The following is a 21915-nucleotide window of genomic DNA, read 5'->3' on the forward strand; positions in this document are numbered from 1 at the left end:
TCTGAAGAGAAAAATGTAAAAATCAGAACTTTAAATTTCACACATTATCTTTGAAGGGTAATGTTCCTCTTCACAGCGTCTGCGTAAATGTACGAGGTGTGCACATTATTTAAATTTGAACATTACATTTCCTTATTTAAAGCAGAAATTCAGCACATCTGTTTAATGTTGAGGAATGTGGCACAAAAATGCAGCACAAGCTCAATTTGAGATGATTCTAAATTTTCTTTATTCATTTATTTGCAAAACAGCAGGCCACATATTCTAGAACAAAACATAAGAATATATTTTTATTTGCCTTTGACATGAACAGTTTAGATGTTTTACTTGCATTAATTACAGACAAAGCAAAGGAAGACATGATGGGCAGATAAAACTACCAGCAGGTGTTTTTATCAGCTCAGCTCCTGCAGCAGATGGACTCATTAGTCAGTCACGACCATCACGACCCTCTGCACGACTCACAGACCAGCAGCTCTGCTGTCGCTTTAAGACCCGTTTCCCCTCATTGTGAAGCGCTGAAACAGGAAGAGAGAAGCGAAAGCAAAGCCCGAAGGGCCCCAATGTATTTAAACGCGCTGCTGCTGCAGCTGCTGGCCACTCGGACACGCACTACTTCCTCCCCGCAGAACCCTCCTTATCGAACCGCACTGGCGCGGTTCTTCTAGTCGCTGTGGGACCTGCAAGGCATGGAAGTGTTGCTGCCTCAGGAAATGATGACAGCGTCCTCCTCCATCGGCGTCTAGCTGATTAGAGAGGGAGCTGTTCTTGTTCTGCATCTGTTGGAAACAAGGGAGCTGCTTCTTGAGTTCGCTTTTTATTTCCAGCGATCTGAAAGTGGTTTTTACCAGGGGTGCAGGTGCAGCGCGCCTTCCAGTATCCAGATCAGGCTCGAGAATGACTTCTACCATAGAGAGGAAAACACTGGAAGCAAACGAGTAAGTCAACTAAAATAAACACATTCTATCAGAAAACTATCCCACGTGCAAGACGATGAGATCAGATGTTTCTGCTTATAATATTCATAAAGAAAATTTAAGGAAAAATTAAAGAAACGGATGTAAGGTAAAACTAAACTAAACTACATGTTTAGAGTCAGATGTTGCAGCCATAATGGGAACAGGAGTTGTAACATAAGTGTATTAAGGCACACTGTAAAGGCGTTGGACCAAGGTTGAAACTCGCTTTACACTGGGAATGCTGGCCAGAGCATTACTTAAAGCCCCTCAGAATATAAAGAAGATGAGTCATAATTGTAGTTGTGCGCCTGGCTTCTTTATTATAGCCCATAGGTTAGGACAAGTAAATCAGGATAGCAGTTGATAGACATGATAGCTCATGGGTGTGGTTTTCCTGCAGAATGACAAATATGACGTATGTATAACTTAACCTTATTAAACAATTAACACACATCAGAATATTAACCTTCCGCCACCACATCATCAGTTAATAACCATACTAAACAGTCAGAGGTCACTAAATCATCATCATCTGCTCACATAAAGCCACTATATTAAGGTTTGTCAAGTTAACCTTGACGTCGTCGGTCAACTTCCGGTCTGTAAACAAAAGAGTGCTTTTATTTTCCCGACTGGGTACTTCCGGTGGCGGGTTAGCTTAGCTCAGATACTCTGAACCAACTCCCATTCCCGCACTGTAACAACACCGCTGTACTTCTCTACATTCCCGTATACTCATACAAAGCACATTCATGCCTCCTCGTACGACACCAGCAGACCAGCGCCGATCGGTCCCGAGGGAAGGTATATCAACAGCGTTTTCACAGGGACAGGAAATGCATAATAATTAACTCGATAGCCATAATCAGTCCAACATTGCACTTACTGTTCATCCACGCACACACTCGACCATGTCCCGGTGCTATCCCCCAGGCAGCAACATATCGCAGAGAGGAACCCGGGACACAAACTAGAGCTACGTAAACCTCGAGAGATATGAACCTAAAGCCATTTTATCTCTATCTCTAGCTGGACTTCTGGAGCAGACTTCCGGCCAACTACAAAATAAGCGTAACAAAGGGAATGTTTTCCCAAAATGCAAGACTTTGAGGGCTTTTCTACAATAAGCCAAGATCAAAAATCCATTCATTTTTGTCTGCTTATCTTGGGTCAGGTCATGGGGGGTAGCAGCCCAACTAGAAAGTCCCAGACTTCCCTTTCTCCTGCCATTTGGGCCAGCTCTTCATGAGGAAGCCCAAGGTGTTTCCTGGCCAGACGAGAAACATAGTCCCTCCAGCGTGTCTTGGGTCTTCCTGTCTTGTAGTTGGATTTACCCAGAAAGCCTCACCAGGGAGGTGTCCAGGAGGCATCCTAACTAGATGCCTGAGCCACATCAACTGGATCCTCTTGATGTAGAGAAGCAGCGGATCTACTCCAAGCCCCTCCTGGATGACCGAGCTGCTCACCCCATCTCTAAAGACACCCTGCAGAGAAAACTAAATTCGGCTGCATGTATTCACAATCTCATACCCAGAGCTAGTGACCATAGGTGAGGGTTGGAACATAGATTGACCGGTAAATTGAGACGCTCAGCTTCCGGCTCAGCTCTCTCTTCACCACAACAGACCAGTACAACGCCCACGTCACAGCAGACGCAGCACCAGTCCACCTATTGATCTTGTCCTCCATCTTTCCCTCACTCATGAACAAGACCCTGAGACATGTAAACTCCTCCACTTTAAGCAGGACCTTGTCCCTGACCTGGAGAAGGCATTTACCTTTTTCCGGCTGAAGATCAACTGTTAAAAGATAGAAAAGAAATATTAAATATTACTTGCATATTTTAAAATAAATGTTTCAAAAGTTCTGGAAAAACATCTTCGTTGTTTGATCCGATCAAGTGTTTCAAGAATCCTTTTCACATTTTTAGTAGTAGCAACATATTATTTTTCATTTTTTTAAAGAAAATTCCTAAACAATATTCCTGATAGGTGTGTATGAGTCATATCTTACATCCTTTACTAACTCAGGACCAGTGGTGCTGCAAGATTGTCATGGGGTTCCAAGCAAACACTGCAGACTGGAAAGTGTGCTGCAGTTTATTTGAGCGTGGGAGTGGGGGGTGCACAGACAGAAATGTGTGGCAGAGCAGTGAGGGGGAGGAGGAGTGCCCTGTTGGGTAGTGTGAGACAGCCCAAGTTATGTCAAATTACAGCTTTTCACAGTCCCATAGAGCTCCGGGAGTTGACGTCACATCTCCCGGCATGCAACAGTTCAAATCGAAACGGCGCCATATTGGCATGCAGAAGCCGGCAGCTGGACTATTTGTTATTGTCAGAAAATTCAATCAAACGGGAAATATGGTAGATTCCTGTTGTGCCCCAGGATGCAGAACAGACGCGGACGACATAAGGAATGAGTCATCTACAGGATTCCCCAAGTTCCGGAGCGCCGCAAACGTTGGATCATTGTAATAAAACACGTTAGTGACCGGGATAAAATGAAGCTGTGGGATCCCGAGAGTAAAGGTTTTCGCTTATGCAGCGACCGCTTCATATCAGGTACTTAAACAACGTGTCCTCAACTGTGTATGGTATTTATTTTAAATGCTTTTATTACGATTCTTAGTGGGCTTCCTAAACTTATTTTGGCGTGGCTTTTTCTGTCTTATTACTCATAGCAACAAGTGAACATCACGTAAAACGTTGCCTCGTGAGTTCTGCGTGCTGCCGTTTACGTGTTTTATGATCACAGCAGTTAACCGGCTAAGCTGTATTTAATTTTTAAGCAGTGGTTGATCAATTGTCAGATCACACATAAAAAGCACTTTGGATTGCTATTATCTGTCTCACCGAGACTACTTGCGTGTGAATCTGTTATTTGTCCGTCCATCCATCCATTTTCATCCGCGTATCCGGAGTCGGGTTGCGGGGGCAGTAGCGTGACTTCCCTCTCCCCAGCTGCCGGAGCCAGCTCCTCCGGGTAAATCCCAAGGGGTTCCCCGGTCAGGTCTGGTGTTGTGCCGGTAACAAGCCTGCTCCGACAGCTTCTGGCGTCGGAGCGGGCAGTAGAGTTGAGAGTCCCAGACCTCTCCCCAGCTCCTCCGGCCGGGTAAATCCCAAGGGGTTCCCTGGTCAGGTCCGGTGTTGTGCCGATAAGAAGTCCGCTCCGACAGCTTCTGGCATTTTTAAAAAGTATCCCAGGGGCACGGTAAGGGTCGGAGATGTTTAGTCTATTTAATTTCTGACTATATAAAACGATTTCTTCTGTTTTTAAGTGTGACGTAAACTCAGACGAAGTAAAATCCAAGCGGATCCCGTTCATGTTCATGGTTACATCCGTGTTTGTTTACCTTTTTTGCATGCCAAAATGGCGTCCACTAACTGAGAGTCACGTGGGGTCCGGAGCTCTATTGCTGTTGTAGTTCAGACTTCAGTGTTTTTCAGCCCTCTTGGGCCCCCTTGTGGCCTGGGGGCTCCAAGCAATTGCCTGCCCTTCCTGTCGACAAGCAGCGCCTCTACTCAGGACAGTTGCTGCTGTCGCAGGCAGATATTAAATGTTTGGGTTGTGTTTTTGTTGTACAGGGAGCCTGTTGACGAGGTCCTCCAGATGCCACCAGCCCTGCTGACCTGTGGTGGGTGTCAGCAGAGCATTGGTGACAGATTCTTCCTAAAGGCAATCGAGCAGTACTGGCATGAGGACTGCCTGAGCTGTGATCTGTGTGGCTGCCGGCTGGGTGAGGTGGGCCGTCGGCTCTACTACAAACTGGGTAGAAAGCTGTGTCGACGGGATTATCTCAGGTTGGTCTGATGTAACGTCAGGATTTTAATGTTTCATCCTGTATGGAGGGAACTTAAACGGTAAAGGTGGTTTTGTTCCTCTAACGTTCTGGTTCTGTCTGATGCACCCAGGCTCTTTGGCCAGGACGGTCTCTGTGCTTCCTGTGAGAAGAGGATCCGGGCCTTTGAGATGACGATGCGTGTGCGGGACAAGGTGTACCACCTGGAGTGCTTCAAATGTGCTGCTTGCCAGAAGCACTTCTGTGTGGGCGATCGCTACCTCCTCCTCAACTCGGACATCGTGTGCGAGCAGGACATCTTTGAGTGGACCAAGCTGAACAACAGCAGCATGGGTTAGAGGTGGCTTTGAGAGGAACGGACCACTGACGAGCGGCTAGAGGCCCACAGAGGCTTAATGTGAAAGTGGAACTGGAAAGAAGCCAGATTTTATCATTACCTGTATGCTGCAGATCGGTGAAGACACAAAGGTTTTCTTCCAAATCTTTACTCCTAACAGCAAGAACAAACTGAACATAGAACTGTTCAAACATGCTTCTGTAGTCATTTGTTTTAGACTGCAGTTTATGAACTTTGCCAATAAACAAACGAGCTCTTTGTTTCTTCTGCTGCAAACCTCCACATTGATCTGCAGTTCCCACTAAGAAAACATTTCTTTAGATTTTGCATTTTAAAAACAAACTGTGTCCATAGGAAAAGCTCCGGTCAACTCTGGACTACTGATCCACTGATTATGCACAATTCTTAATTATTTTTCAGGTGGACATATCATTAAAGTTTTGCTGCACTGAATGATTGTTCACAAATGACATTACTAGAGCTTATTTTAACGTAATCCAGTGTTATCTTTAAATGTACAGTCTATGCTTTAAACGCTGACAAAGTTTTGTTACCAGGTAGAACTGTGGCGCCCTCTGGTGGTGGAGGGGACAAATGCAATACCGAGAATCCTGATGTCCGCTTTCCACTGAGACTTTTGTAACTTTCATAGCTCTATCCTTTGGGATATCTGCTGATCAATATGTTTAATAAAAGACAATTTAGAAAAAATATATTTGTGGCTGTTTTTATATTGAAATTTCCTGTTTAATTGATTTTAATTCTGACAAAAAGCAAAAACAACTCACAAGTTGTAGCGATGTCACAGGTGAAGATGAAGGAAATTATCAAAGATGCAGAGAATCAGTACAAATCATCATTATCAGAACTATCCCAAAACTATGCAGACAATCAAACAACAAAATGACACCATGGGTAGTGTTTTAGAATAATAGCAAGATCACAATTCAGTCCAAAGGAAATGTCCCATCTTTGTTTTTACTGATACATTTGATGGGGTAACTGGAGCAATATAATAATCTTATGACTTTTAAGATGAGCAAGACTAAATGTCGGATTAAATTAATCAGATTATAAATGACTATCGAGGGTAAATTGAGCTGTGCTCCCCTGGTGAGTGCATTTTCAAGCTTGAATTATTTTTCCTTTTAGATTTTAGGTCCTATGCCGTGCAGTTTGTTAGATTTCTAAAGCATTTTCCAGAAAGGTAAGTTAGAAAAATTAACCATTGCTGAAGTAAGGCCCGTTGTGACCCAGAGCTGATTTCTGCTGCTCTTCTTGTCCCAAAGTTCAGGACCTGTTGGAAGAGTGATCATGAATCTTGGTTAAATTTTAAAAATGTTTCTTTTTTTTAATCTGAATAATCCAGAAGCGGTGTAACTGTTTTCCCAAATAAAATTAACTCGTATTTGTTTTACACAAATGCAAAACTGATGCGTGAGGCATGTGTTATAGGACAAATGACAACTAAAGTAAATTAATGATCAGATCACTGTGACCCTATGTGAATAGTTCACACTTTGATTATGAAATTATGAATGCAAATGAGTTTCTTTATACATCGACTAGAATGCAACAAGTTAGTTAAGTTATTTGATGCATTTGTTGGGAAATCGTAATCCTGGAGCAGGAGAGCTCCTTCAGTGGCAGTTTGCTGTATCCTGGGTGTATGAAGGATTGTTAAGGTTCTTCCTCCCAGCAGCTGATAGGATTAAAAACCATCACTGCTCCCAACAAAACCAGTAAATAATCACTTTTGCATTTCTTCATTCCTGCTGCTTTTGTGGTTTTCACACACCCATGCATTAGTTCAGTTTCTGTTCCCTTTCCCTGTAAACAATCTGCCATCTTTTTCCACAAACTATTTTATTTTTCATTCTTTAAAATGTGTATTAATGAAATATTTAGATTTTTGGACCGTTGAGCGTTTTAAATCTTTTAAGCATTTCTTTGTTATAATTCCCTGTATTTTTACTCTATTTTTGCTCCTGTAACAAATGTAACTGCTGCGATGACGCCAACATTTTCCCACAATAAAGGGATTTTCTAGCATGTTCTATTCTAAAATCTTTAAATTTAGTCTTCCACAGGGCTTGGTTTCATCAAAACTCATCTGAAGGAGCGACCTGAGGTGACACATTTTTTTCTTCAGGAGAAGAGGACTTCTTTTGTACCTCAACCATGTTCAGCTGAAACCTCCAAGCAGGTGGAGTCCTACCCGCCCATTTGACTCCATGCATGTCCTGAAACCTTTCCCAGCTTTATGCCGTTTGTGACCTCTGCCTACGAGATACTTTTCGAGCTGCAGGACTCATTTTTAGACCCAAAAGGGCACGTGTTGATTCCGATGGTTGATTCTAAGAAATTTTAGAACCAACTTCTGATGAGACTAAATAAAAGGTCATATACTACACACACATATATATATATATATATATATATATATATATATATATATATATATATATATATATGAAATGATGGGTTAATTTCTCACAAAAGAAAAGAACAATTATATTTGAAGTAACCGTGATTTTTAGTTTTCAAAATGTGTTTTCAGTTATAGAGAAGGGTGTAAATCCTGTATAAATAAGATGTGAAGCTTAATAATATTATCATCACCACATGGAAATGAAATTAATTCAGATAAATCAGAATAGTAGTTTCTTGGCACGGGATGTAAGAGAAAATCTGCTTACCTGCCAACAGTTTTGGCTTCACCATATTTCTCCACACACAGAATAGGGCAGTTGCACAAATGGTGTTTTTATGAGGATCTTTGTAGATGCACATAACCATACTTGCTTCAGCTGACTTCTTGCGAATTTAATTATGTGAAAATTTCTTTGCAAATGTGAATAAATTATTCTTCTGACGCTCAAAGGAACAACTAAACCCAGTGCAGAATTTTTTAAGAGAATTTTTTATCTTTTACCTTTTAGTTTTTGTACTTAATCAATTTATTTGATTTTATTTTGAACCAAAAAAAAAAACAACTGAAAAGAAATAAAATGATGTCAGTAGCATCCGGCTTCCTCCCACAGTCCAAAAACATGACTGTTAGGTTAATTGGTCTGTCTAAATTGTCCTTAGGTGTGAGTGTGTGTGTGTGTGTGTGTGTGTGTGCATGATTGTTTGTCCTGCGTGTCTCTGTGTTGCCCTGGCCTGCTATGGACTGGCTCTACCCCCCCCCCCCCCACACACACACACACACGTGGACAAAGCGGGTTCAGACAATGGGGGGATGGATGGATGTCATAGCATCTCTGATGACAGCAAACGACAATAAAAGTCCTCTCATCACAACAGCAGCTGCGATGATGAAGTCAAATCCAACTTGTACGATCTTAAGTCACCTTTACTGCCGCCAGAATACAAAACAAACTTGTTGGGGGCCTTTTTGTTCCTGAATCACGTGCACACACGCGGGTCGATGGGTCCAAACATCTGTGTGAATGACCTGTGCGGAGGTCACTGCTCTCCAGAGGTGTGACAGTGGCCGGGCGTGGTCCTCCCTCGGCTTCATCTGATTGGTCACCGGACGGAGCGCGGTTGAACCTGGATCCTTGGATCTCGGGGTGCAGCGTTCAATGCTAACGCGCCATGCCTCGCTTCACCGTCCACATCCGTGATGAGTGGCTGGCGGTGCCCTGCCGGGACACGTCCAACACGATCCACTGGCTCGGACTGGAGGCGCTGAAACGGTATATTAAGAACAAACCGGACAACGGCGGCATCGCGTCAGTGAGGGAGACGCGGTTCATTGTGCGCAGGTGCCAGGGTTCGGGCTTGTTGGACGCAGATGACACCATCGATGATGTGCTGGAGGATAATGACTTCGTCGAGCTTGGTAATAACTGAATACATGAATGGAGGGCAAACAGGGGAAACGATGCTTTAATATTTAGCGTGCGTACTCGTGCGTAATTACGCACAACTTTCGTGAAAAAGTGCAATTAAAGCTAACAATAATTTTGGTTTGCTTTCAGCAATTGAAGGAGACACCATGTCTCCTGACTTCATCCCATGTGAGCCTGGAGTTTCTAACATGTATCCCTAAGTGTGTGTGTGTGTGTGTGTGTGTGTGTGTGTGTGTGTGTGTGTGTGTGTGTGTGTGTGTGAGTGAGAGAGAGAGAGAGAGAGAGAGAGAGAGAGAGAGAGAGAGAGAGAGAGAGAGAGAGAGAGAGAGAATAATAGTTTTAATTGAAATCCATCCTTAACTACACTACCAACATCAGAACAGCTGCATACAAAGAACCAGGAGAAGTAACTTCCTTTTTCTCATTGTCTTTTGAACATTTTGTTGAGTACTATAATTTTTTTTACACGTGATTCCCTGTGCAGTACATTTACTTAGATGGCAACAGTCTGACATCCACAGATCTAGTTAACTTAGGAAGAGGACTCTACAAGATAAAGGTAATGATATACGCTGTCTTTGGCACAGTTTGTGGTATTATTTAACTGAAAGTAACCATTTGCTGGCATTCTTTCAGCTGACCTCGGAGGCAGAGAGAAAAGTTGTGCAAGCACGAGAACTTTTGGACACCATTGTCAAAGAAAACAAAGGTCAATCCAAGATGAAAAATCTAAATAAATCATGTAATCCAGTTTCAGCACTAACTGGTTTACATTATTACAAACACACATTTACATAGTCTCTCTTCTTTCTGTAGTTGTCTACGGAATCACCACGGGTTTTGGGAAATTTGCCCGAACTGTCATTCCTGTCAGCAAGCTCAAGTAAAAGCACATTTATGCTCTGTTAATTGACTTTGTCCTCTGCTAGAGAACATGTTGATGGTCAAATGTTTTTGTTCCACAGGGAGCTGCAGGAAAACTTAGTGCGTTCACACTCAGCAGGTAATACAAATATTTATAAACTCTCATCAAGAGTAAGATTTCAGAGCTGTTGTAATTGAAGATGCTTCAGAGTTGTCTGATACTTAGGTTTGGGGAACCCACTGAGCCCTGAGAGGACACGCATGCTACTCGCTCTAAGGATCAATGTTTTGGCCAAGGGACACAGTGGCATTTCTCTGGAAACTCTTCTTGCAATGATCCAAGCATTCAATGGTGAACCAGCTTCACCCAGCTTCTGTTATCCCATCAAGAAGTGGGATAATGATTTCAATCAATCATTGATAGCATCCTTAGGAATTCAGAGTCAGGAAGCCGACAGTCACATGGTTAATCCTGGTCTCTACTCCTGCAGCTTCCTGCCTCTCCTTTGTTCCAGAGAAGGGAACAGTGGGTGCCAGCGGAGACCTGGCACCCCTCTCACACCTGGCCCTGGGGCTGATGGGAGAGGGTAAAATGTGGTCCCCAAAGAGCGGATGGGCAGACGCCAAATATGTAAGATGAGAGTCTTTTCTCTGTGGTCATAAACAGCAGTTTTAATCCAGTAAGCACATTTTGTATTTGCAATAGTACAAAGCTGTAGGGTCCATCAGGAGAACATGTTTGCTTTTTGATGACCTTTGACCTTGTACATGTGTTTTTTTTTACTTGTCTTTACTGACCAGGTCCTGGAGGCTCATGGGCTAAAGCCAGTATCATTAAAGCCTAAAGAGGTAACGTCTAAATCCATGCATGTGCTGCTCTGTCTGTAATACAGGAAAATGTAATAAATCAGATCTTTAAACATGGTTTCTGTGGAAATATCAAATATGAAAAAATAATTCCTTATTGTAGAATATTTCAACTAGCTCAGTTTGGAGAAACAGATTTATTCTGACTGGATTGAAGCTAACAACTGATTAAAGTGAAGTGCTGTCATGCTAAACAACTTGAGTTGTTTTGGCGAACTTTATTTTTTAAACACTGATGTTGGCTTTTTTTTAATAGGATTCTAGGATTATTTGGGCAGTAAATAGTAGAACCAGTTAGCTATGGCTACTTCTGCACCCTGCAGCGCTGGATTGCATCATTTTGACAAGAAATTTAAATTGAGTTTTAGTATTTTGACAACATAATTCAGTTTAGTTTCAGTCAGGATTTAGTTGTCATATTTGTTTTTAGTTTGTCTTATTTTAGTCGAGCAAATGAAAACATCTATAAAGGAAACTGTGCTGCAATAAGAAAAAAAATCACATTTCACACTTTAGTTCGTTAAAAGTCTTTATTCATTTATAATTGTTTTATTTTAAATCCTTACTGGAAAATTTCAAAACATACATTTGAGACTGAGTCTCTCAATGTGAATAAAATAATCTGTATTATTAAATTATTATTAATTAAATGTAATTATTAAACATTCATTATCTACGCATTAAAACATAGAATATAGTGCATCACAATGACATCTTTTTAATAAATAAACCATAAAATGCATATGCTATAAATTAGTATTGTTCACATGCAGCATGAGTTTACACACTCAGAAGTTGCCCATTTCTACCTTGTAGAAGGTGATATGTCTAATTAACTCAGCAAACACTTTTCAGATTTGATTCTTTTTCTCTGTTGTGGACATTTTCTCCTTGTTGACATAAATTCTTCTACTGTTGTTTTCCCGCAGCTTGCTCAATGAAGGCTAGTTCTGGACTCTGACCGGTTCTTTTCTCATAGAGTCCCGCCTGTTCCCTTAGCTGATTGGTTGTCTGTTCCTCACATCTTCTGATTGGATTTTCTTTATTGACAATTTTTGATTCTTTTTTTGTTGTTGACAAAAATTTCAATCAATTGTAGTCATTGTTTCAGTCTTTATCCAAGTAATTTTTGCTTTGCATTTTTGCTTTCGTCCGTAAAAATTCTGATGAAAAAAAACTACATTTATGAAAACTTCTTCATGTAACAGCCTTTCGTTTAGATTTTAAATGAAAGTAAACCTCCGGATTCCTTCAAGTACGGTCTATCTTTCAAAACTGCACCAGTTCTCTAAAGATGACCTTTAAAAACACAAAAACACACCCATCTTTCTTTTCTCCCTCAGGGTCTTGCTCTGATTAATGGGACTCAGATGATCACCTCTTTAGGGGCGGAGGCAGTGGAGAGAGCCCAGGCGATTGCTCGCCAGGCAGATATTATTGCTGCTCTCACCCTGGAGGTGTTGAAGGGAACCACTAAGGCTTTTGACAGCGGTGAGCAGGAGCACGCATGAACTAAACTAACAGTTTTCCACCCTTCATGCCTGCTCACGTTCTGGTCTCCTCTCATAGACATCCATGCTTTGCGGCCTCATCCTGGACAGATAGAGGTTGCTCAACGCTTCCGCTCGCTGCTGGACTCTGATCACCACCTATCCGAGATTGCAGGTCAGTGGACAGACTCAGATAAAGTAGACAAATAAAAGGATATAAATCATATAAGCCAGATATACTTATGTATGGGTTTGAATTGATCTCATTTAAAAAAAAATTCCCCCAAATCAAAACCTATTGTACCATTAGTTAGGTTGCACTCTCATCCCTGCAGCACTGAAATGCAGCTTGTGTTTGGTGTATTTTTCTAGAGAGCCACAGGTTCTGTGACAGAGTCCAGGATGCCTACACGATGCGATGCTGCCCTCAGGTAACCTTTATTCTGGAAAACAACATATTGTGTTTTTTTTTACTTGACATCATTGATTGTGTGACCTTGATAAAACAGCACCAGTGATGAGGTGGGATGTTATAAGAGACTTCCTTTGTATCATGTTTTCTGTGTTCACAGGTTCATGGGATTGCAAATGACACCATCAAATTTGTGCAGGACATCATCAACGTAGAAATTAACAGTGCTACTGATAATCCTGTATCCTTCACTAAAGTATTACATCTGTGGCACGAATCTGCATTCAACATTTTATTTAGATGACGTTTTTACACCAGGTCACAGCTGAAACCCATAGCACTTACTTTGCTTTAACTTGGTCAAAGATGGTATTTGCAGAGCGAGGCGAGACCATATCAGGTGGGAATTTCCACGGTGAATACCCAGCAAAGGTTTGTAATGTATTTGTTTATTGATCTTCTGCAGATTTTATTTTTGTCACTTGTTAATGATAATTTGTTTCTTCTAGGCTCTGGACTTTTTAGCCATCGCCGTCCATGAGCTGGCCTCCATCAGTGAAAGGAGGATTGAGAGGTTGTGTAACCCCTCCCTGAGCGAGCTGCCGGCCTTCCTCGTCAACGAGGGTGGCCTCAACTCAGGCTTCATGATCGCCCACTGCACTGCTGCTGCTTTAGGTTAGTGTTTGAGGATTAGACAGGAAGATGTTTATGATCATTCAGTTTTAAGAGGCTTTTATCCAAGACAAATTACAATTCAAGATGTGTGAAGGAAAGGTGTTTAATCTGTAATCATGCTCTTTGTTAAGTTTCAGAAAATAAGGTTTTGTGCCACCCGTCCTCTGTGGACTCCTTGTCCACCAGTGCTGCCACAGAGGACCACGTATCCATGGGAGGCTGGGCCGCTCGCAAATCCCTGAGGGTTGTAGAGCATGTGGAGCAAGGTGAACATTTTCCTTCAGTAAATGGCACAACCACATTGTTTTTCAACTTGAAAACAATCTTGAAAATTTCAAGAGTTCCTAAAAAACAGTTAATACTTTTAAAATTCATTAAAAAAATAATGTGAAAAGAATAACAGATGATCATGTGCTCAGATGACCCTTTACACAATTTCTTTGTAACCATTTAAATGTGTAGGAACATAGATATATGATCTATCACACAGTCTGACTCTGCTTTTATTTTGCTTGGCTATTTCCATTGTTGCACATTAGCATTAAAACTATCAGATTTATATTCAGCTTTTAACTATATATATAAAATTATATAGTCTGGCCACGACCCATAGACAGAGCTCAGTCGTGGGGCAGAATCAATGGTTGTCTTTCGAACAGTCTCTGCACACAATTGGACCAGTCAGAGCAAAAAACAATGTGACAAAGTAGTTGCTATGGAAACTAGGACTTAAGAACTTTTATCTACTCATATCTGACAGAAAAGCTTAACTTTAAATCGTCCAAAATTGATGCCAAAGACATTTCAAATGGGTGCTGTCCCTGAGCCAATGCCATCATTGTAGTTTTTCTCCATTGCAGCTCTGGCGTTAAGCCCGCCCAGCGTCTCTCTGCAAACATAGTGTGCTATGTGTCAGGCTCCTCCCCTTCGTAGTTAACAGTGAGGAGGTCTGTAGAGTGTTACAAGACCCAAACGCGGAAGTGCTAGCGATGGGAGACATCTGACATGCCGTTATTCTAAGAATGACGGCATGAGCCTCAAAGGGAAACGAGAATGTGGAGAGGTTCCAGGAAGTAAAAAGAATGGGCTTACTGTTCAGATACAGCTGGGTAAGGTGAGCGTGGAAGCTTTGGGTCATCCGGGGTGAATCTGAAAGCCGCAACGACATGTCCGGTTGAAAGCTTTAACCATCTGGCATGACTGAAGGAGGTGGAGCTGCTAGGAAGCTAAAGGATAAGGTGAGCACAGAAGCTCCGGTCGCTCCAGCGTGGAACTAAGAGACGGACAGGAACCGAGTGGGCTGTGACCACCAGAAGTGGATTATGAACTGCAGCATTCAGGAAGCGACTGAGCGAGGTGAGCGTGGGAGCTCTAGGTGCGCGATGTGACAGAGTGAGCCAACGTGCTGCAAAAGCAATGGCTGAACTAAAATAAAACACACTACCGTGTTAGTTGCTGTTAACTGACCCAAATGCTAAGGGAGTGCTAAAGCCATGGACAGAGAGTTGTAACTGAGCCCCGAGTGTTGTGGGGAACTTCCTGATATAGATTGAGCCTGATGATGTGGGAAGGTGGGTACTGGTGCGGGGAATGCTGGGAAGTGGAGTTTATGGTATGGTATTGTGACCCTATAGCCCTTTTTACAACACCATGCCGGCATATCAGCGTAATATTACTGCAATGGTGTGTCTTATAAACGCGCCATGCCGACATGGCGATGGACACATTTTGCAGCATTCATTCCGCCTCACTTGGCAGTAATATTGCGGTAATTATCCATCTTATAAATGGTGATTACGCCTTGGTGCTACAAAGGGAGGTGTCTTGATCAAATGGGGTTACTGCCGAGCTCCGGTGCAGGCAAATATATTGAAAAGCAAAGTAAACAGGGACAACGAAGCGATGCAGCGCTCCTTATGGGTACAATGGAGTTTGGCTAGACCAACCTGCAGAGCAAAACCTTTTGATAATGGTTTGTCCCGATTCCTAGGATATGCAAAAGCAGCAGTTCTTCAAGTCTCAGGAGCACAGCTGTAAATTTTAAAGTCATTTAATGCCTTACTGATGCAGCTACATTTCTTTCCCATTTGTGGTTTTGTGACAACCATGTTCCAAAGTAAAAAAAAAAAAAAAAAAAGAGATTCCTAATAAAGATGTTATTATTCACTGTTTTACTAACTGTTACCAAACTGAATGGATGATCTCTGTGATCAGTTCTGGCTATTGAACTGCTGGTGGCCTGTCAGGGCATTGAGTTCCTCCGCCCACTTCGTACCACCACCCCTCTGGAGAAGGTCTATGAACTTGTGCGCAGTGTGGTCAAGTAAGTCAAACAGAGGAGGGCAAGGTACAAAGCTCTGAATTATGCACAGGATGGTTAATATTGATCTGATTTCCACTCTTTTCTACCGCTGTTAACAGGCCGTGGATCAAAGACAGATTCATGTCTCCAGACATTGAAGCTGTTCATCGTCTCATTATAGACCAGAAGGCAAGTTCTACATTTAAAGGATTAATGTAACTGGTAATTAAAGGGATTGTGTCTAAATTTCCTACACATATATTTTATACAGGTGTGGGATGTGGCCAAACCGTACATAGACAAGTATCAGACTGAATACATCCCAGAGTCTCGTCCCAATTCTCCCACTGCCTTCTCTCTGGATCCTCCAGCATCACCAAGGAAACGAGTTCGTCATGAGTGAAATGTCTTTTTGTTATTGCAAGAACAACAACAAGCTCTATTGACTAAAAAGAAACAAAGGTCTTTGGTGATATAAGATTGATGTGGATGCTTTCTGTGTTTCCTGTGTTGATTCATGACAGTAAATTCTGGGTAACTTTAGCCATATTCCTGTTAAACATGTTTATGTCGTCCAGCTTCTCTGTGGAGTAGTTATATTTGTCTAGATCGTTGTCTCATTGAAATGGTATTAATTAACCCTTACTGCCTTGCATCTACCTCAGTATTTTTTTTTAATTATGATGAAACAGGATGAAGTATTTTCCTGGAATAATTACTCCCCAAGAGTTTTTACTTGTCCAAACAGTGTGCAGGATGTTTATTCTTGTTTTTAGATTAAGTGAATTTCAGTTTTAATCAACTGCTGACTTAATATTTCTTACTTGAAATAAAACTGTACAAATCTGATCATTCATGTTGTGGCGTTTGCTGACAAATCATAAAATTATAAATTATTATCAGTGAAAAAAAAAACAAATTTTAAAGGGTTGACAGAGATTCTACGTACCTTTTGTTGAAACCAAAGTAAGGATGTACACTCACTCTAATAGTATGTGATGTGTACTTGTGTCTCAGCCAGGACACACCACCTTTATCTGCTGAAGGTTTAGAGAGCAGCAAGAAGCCTCCATGATCCACACCCAGCTTGATGAGCCTAAAAGCAACAACATGTGGCACAGACCAACACTTTTTGACCAAAAACTCAAAAGTTTCTCAAAATTATGACAACAAAAAGCAGCATCAGGTTTGCACACTTCAAGGAAAGTGAAGGTACATTAAAGAAGCAATATGCAGAAATTCTAATGTGAAATAATCACAAAACAGTCTAGTGCAGAGGTGGGTAACTCTGATTGTTGAGGGCCGCTATTCAGCATGTTTTAGTTGTTTCTCTGTTTCAACAACTAATTCCATGGTTGAATCACCAATTCAACAGGTCATCTATGTAAAAGCCTTTCAATCACCTGCTGATTGAAATCAGGTGTGTTAAAGCATGAAAACAATCTTCAGGATTGCCCATCCCTGGTAATGTTGCAGACATGTTGGAAGGAAGGTTGTACTAAAACATATTTCTACATCTGCCACCTGGTGGCATGTCAGTTTTTCTACTTTAAAAGACAAACAAAAAAGGGGACATTGTCACTGTTCGCTGTTCATTTGCATTTGTAATTAAACACTGGCAGGCAAAAAGCTTGAGTTGCTTGAAGAAGAAGAAGAAGAAGAAGAAGAAGAAGAAGAAGAAGAAGAAGATGTAAAGTATAAAAAATAATTTAGAAAATGATTAAAAATACATTTAAAATGAGCAAAAATAGAAAATTGTGATTAAAAAATGTAAAGAAAGAGAGAGAGAGAGTGAATAGGAAGAGGGAAATCAGTGGATCCTGAGGAAGGTGGAATCGGTTGGGAGAGCAGAACAAGAAGAGGGTGATGAAGGTCACACCAAAGCTTGAACAGGTGAGTTTTCAGCTGCTTTTTGAAGGAGGCCACTGAGTCCACTGATCTCAGGCTCACGGGGAGACAGTTCCAGAGTCTAGGGGCCACAGCAGCAAATGATCTTTCACCTTTGGTCTTTAGCCTGGTGTGCTGCACAACCAGTAGGCTTTGATCACTGGACCTCAGGGACCTGCTGGGGGTGTAGGGACTAAGAAGATCACCAATGTAAGATGGTGCTTGTCCATGTAAGGCCCCTTAGACAAGAACCAGGATCTTGAAATGAACCCTGAAGTTGACTGGCAGCAAGTGAAGCTGGAGGAGAAGCGGGGTGATGTGGGTGTATTTGGAGGACTTGGTCAGAAGCCGAGCACAGGCATTCTGAACCCCCTGTACACGGTTCAGGGAGGTTCTGCTCAGACACGTGAAAAGAGAGTTACAGTAGTCTAAGCGTGAGGAGATGAAGGTGTGGATAACTGTCTCAAGTTCAGAGCAGGACAGAATGGGACTCAGCTTTGCAATGTTCCTGAGACGGAAGAAGGAAGAGCGAACAAGAGAACTGACATGAGAATCCAGGGTGAGAGCTGGGTCAAAGGTCATGCCAAGATTCCTGACAGAAGGTTTGGTGTGAGAAGCAAGCTGACCAAGAGAGTCTCTGACTTTGGGAACCAGCTTGTCTGGGGCACAAATGAGGATCTCAGTCTTATCTTCATTCAGCTGTAGAAAGTTCCCAGCCATCCAGGCTTTGATGGAGTCTAAGCAGGTGTGTAATAGCTGCAGCTTAGACATCTCATGGGGCTTAAAGGAGATGTACAGTTGGATGTCATCTGCGTAAAGATGGTAGGAGATTCCTTTGAAGGAGCTCAGGATGTGCTGAAGAGGGAGCAGATAGTGGAGGAAGAGCAGAGGCCCCAGCACAGAAGCTTGTGGGACACCATGGGTAAGAGAGGTGGTGGAGGACCTAAACTTGGAGATGGTCACAGAGGGGCACTCAGAAAAATAAGAGGAGAACCACTCCAGAGCAGTTCCTGATAGGCCTACCCAGTCTCTCAGCCTCTCCAGTAGCAGGTAATGGTCAACAGTGTCAGAGGCTGCAGTCAGGTCCAGCAGGACCAGAACAGAACAAAGAACCAAAGCCAGTAAACAGGAGTAACCATGAAGTTGTTTCTTTTACCTCTAAGAAGCATTGGCATTTTTTTTACTCTAAAATTGGGTAGAGCAGGATAGAGGCTGACATTGAGCTATCAATGCTAATGGGGAAGCAAATCATCTGCTCTAAAATATCTCAAGCTACTTTTTTGATTTCCAACATCACAGTGAAATGTGTGTGGGAAGTGAATAAATAAGTCAGTAGTGGCATTTTACTTCCTTTAACGAGTAGTTCAGAACTATAACAGCAAGCTAACAGCAAAAAACCGCACTTCCTCCAATGCCAGAGAAATATTACCGTATTAAGTGTATTAAGTGCTCCCTGCTGTAAAACACCCAAGAGTGCTATCACTAAATATGACGATATATTTATCTCCTCATCAACTTACTGTGTACAACTCATCTTTGCTTGTTATCTAGAATCTACTGGTGCTGATCCAGGGCCGTTTATCAATGTGTACTCGTCTGAATTTGCGTCATCAGCATTGGCCCGAGTACTTCCAATCCTGCATCATGGCAAGTACTCACAAACTTCCCAAATGTGTTCTTGCTTTGATGATCAATGCACTGTGTTGCAAACCATTATATCCCAAATGGAAAATTGCAGTGGAGAAAGCTGTTACAATGGGAGGTTTTTCCTGACCCACATGCAAAATCAGTCACAAAACCAAAAGAGATAAGATAAAGTTTTTTTTAACAAAGAATTAATCAGCGTTGCTGATAGAACAGTTCCTGATCCAGAGGAGGAGAGTCTGAAAAGCATGAGTTAGTGGGGGATTTAACGGAGAATGAGTTGAGAGGGGTGGAGAATCTTATGAGTTCAAGAGCCTGGGTTGATACATGGGGGATAAGAGGTCTGATGAGGGTGAGAGGCACAAGAGGAGGGAGTCCAGAGTGGAGCTGCAGGTGGACAGGTAGGCGACTGAAAGCGGGCAGCCAGAGTGAGGAGCAGGACTTAGAAGTCTGAGTTCCCATTATGTTGATGATGAGGAATGAGAGTACCTGAGGGAGACACAGTGGAGAAGTTGCCAATCTTGGTTTCTACGGGCAAAGCCACAAGAGTACTTTAAGCACAAGAGGACTTGGCTAGAAGGTTCCCAACGTGAGTAACTATCCAGTGGAGTGATGGGGTCCTGCTTCTCTTGAACAGATCAGCCACAGGTGTGCCCACTACTCAAAGGAAACTCTCTTCGGCAGAGAGACACTGGACTTGTTGTCAGCCACTCACGAAGGACTGTGACAAAAGCTAACTGTGGTGTTTTCATATCAAAAGTACAAATAATTAAGTCTAAATAAGTATAAAGTTGTCTGTTATTGTATTATATTGTGTGTTACCTGCAAATATTGCTGTGTTCTTTTCTGACTCTTCAAGATCCCTCAGAAAGCTACCTGGCTAACTAAATCAAGATAAAAGCAGCGTTGCCTCAAATAGCTCTGTTTTGTCTTCATTTAACTGTGGGAAATGCTGGTATTTTATTAATTTAGAAAAAAAAGATCAAATGCTATACAAATGTAACATATTAACTGTTGTTTTGTATTTCAGGGGGCAAATTAGAGTTTTATCTTTATTTCAAGTTGTTTTTACTTATAGAATTAAAGCAGCGCTTGTTGCCATGACTTAATGGAGTTTGGTTCTCTTAGAAATGCCGTCTTCATCCTCCTGTACTCGGTAAAATAGACTTTCTGCTGTACTTGACAAGAACATACTTGACAAATACACATGAAGATACTTGAGTATTGAGAACCTTAAACTTTTGAAAATTGAACTTTCAACAGCCATGAACACATGGAATGGCACTGAGATATAAGGCAAAAAAAAAAAAAACATTTCCTGCAGTAACCAAGTTTGACCACGCGATGTCAGTCTTACTTCATTGCACCTTTGGAATTGAATCAAATCGAATAGAATAGAATAGAATAGGCTTTATTGATCCCACAGTGGAGAAATTCACTTATTACAGCAGCACAAACACTTAAGAAAATAATTTGAAAAAGAAAAACAATAACAAAGGTACATGTACACTCAACAAAAATATAATCGCAACACCTTTGTTTCTGCTCCAATTTTTCATGAGATGGACTTAAAGATCTAAAATTCATTCCAGATACACAATATTACCATTTCTCTCTAACATTGTTCGCAAATCAGTCTAAATGTGTGATAGTGAGCACTTATGCTTTGCTGAGATAATCCATCCCACCTCACAGGTGTGCCACATCAAGATGCTGGTCTGTGCGGTGTTTATTTTGTTGTCAAATTCTGATTCAACCATAAATCAAAACATCTGAATTATAAAACTAATTCCCACGTCACCCTTAACTGTGTTTAAAAGTTCTAGAGTTTCGAGCCGGCCACTCGTAACTTTTTAACCACAAAGAACCTTGACAAGCTGGATAATAAAACCTGTTGCAAGCTACACCTGAATGCAACACTCCTGCAGAGTAAAGCTGAACTCACTGATGCGTCAGGGTCCCGCTGACACTGTCAACCAACTGTCGCTTACCTGGAGGCAATACCAAGACTAGTTAGTCGTACCGTACGCTGTTTCATCGGCTCCGGTACCAAAGGGGGGTCCGAGGACCTGGCATTCTGGATCTAACATGGAGGTCTCCGCAAAGGGTATGTAGAGCGGCAATATGGCATCTGAATGTGGTTTTGAAACTCCGACTGTAGTTTAGAGCAAAACATTTGCTCCCACACAGAACTAATGCTTCTCTGGAAATGAGAGTTCTGATAATAACATTCACATTACACCATCCATCTTGCCTCATTCACACCTCATCACACAGAGTGTTTAGAGTTAGTTAACCTTGTTTTAAATTGTTTAGAAATAAATCTTCTTAAACTTTAAAACTTGTCTCTCTCTCTCTCTCTCTCTCGATTCTGGGTTAATACGAAGTGTTACCTAATCCCTGCAATAAAAAGTCCCGATCTTCTGTGTAAAGTAATATTCAAAGATACATCAAATTGATTTCATATTTTCTATGGAATCTAACATTTTATGGGTCATTACTTAAGATGTAACTAATGAATAATCCATGCGTTAATAGGGTTGTTAAAGATGCTATAAAGTATTTGTTTTTTATAAAAAATGTCCTTTCAGATATGACCAGATTTTACAAAACAGTTTTGTAGAATTTTAATCCCAGGTGTCTTATAGCTTTGCAGCCAAGTGAAATAATCGTGGCCTACTTGTACATCCCCTTTCTTCTCCATCTCTGAAGGAATCAAACAATTAGAGGTCCTCCTTGTGCGAGCCACTTATTGTTCTGTGGTCTGTGTGTACATGTGTGTGTATGTGTCTTGTTCTAATATTTATGTGAAGTTACTT

General features: G+C 41.6%; 2 protein-coding genes across 2 annotated transcripts; both read left to right on the forward strand.

The window, feature by feature from the left end:
• Positions 1-751: 751 nt before the first annotated feature.
• On the forward strand, positions 752-5357 carry lmo2 (LIM domain only 2 (rhombotin-like 1)). The gene is made up of 3 exons (XM_015964141.3): positions 752-938; positions 4544-4759; positions 4871-5357. Exons 1-3 carry the CDS (start codon positions 898-900, stop codon positions 5094-5096), a joined length of 483 nt encoding a protein of 160 aa, XP_015819627.1. The 5' UTR covers positions 752-897; the 3' UTR covers positions 5097-5357.
• Positions 5358-8359: 3002 nt separating this feature from the next.
• hal (histidine ammonia-lyase) lies at positions 8360-16414 on the forward strand. The gene is made up of 20 exons (XM_054732893.2): positions 8360-8945; positions 9085-9145; positions 9334-9361; positions 9440-9514; positions 9592-9664; positions 9772-9838; positions 9921-9958; positions 10046-10171; positions 10311-10450; positions 10621-10668; positions 12030-12177; positions 12256-12351; positions 12549-12607; positions 12749-12829; positions 12955-13020; positions 13098-13263; positions 13395-13529; positions 15478-15586; positions 15685-15754; positions 15837-16414. The coding sequence occupies exons 1-20, from the start codon at positions 8699-8701 to the stop codon at positions 15966-15968; spliced, it is 1965 nt and encodes a 654-aa protein (XP_054588868.1). The 5' UTR covers positions 8360-8698; the 3' UTR covers positions 15969-16414.
• Positions 16415-21915: the final 5501 nt, after the last annotated feature.

Source organism: Nothobranchius furzeri, chromosome 4, assembly GCF_043380555.1.
Source record: "Nothobranchius furzeri strain GRZ-AD chromosome 4, NfurGRZ-RIMD1, whole genome shotgun sequence".
In the NCBI taxonomy this organism is placed as follows: Eukaryota; Metazoa; Chordata; class Actinopteri; order Cyprinodontiformes; family Nothobranchiidae; genus Nothobranchius; species Nothobranchius furzeri.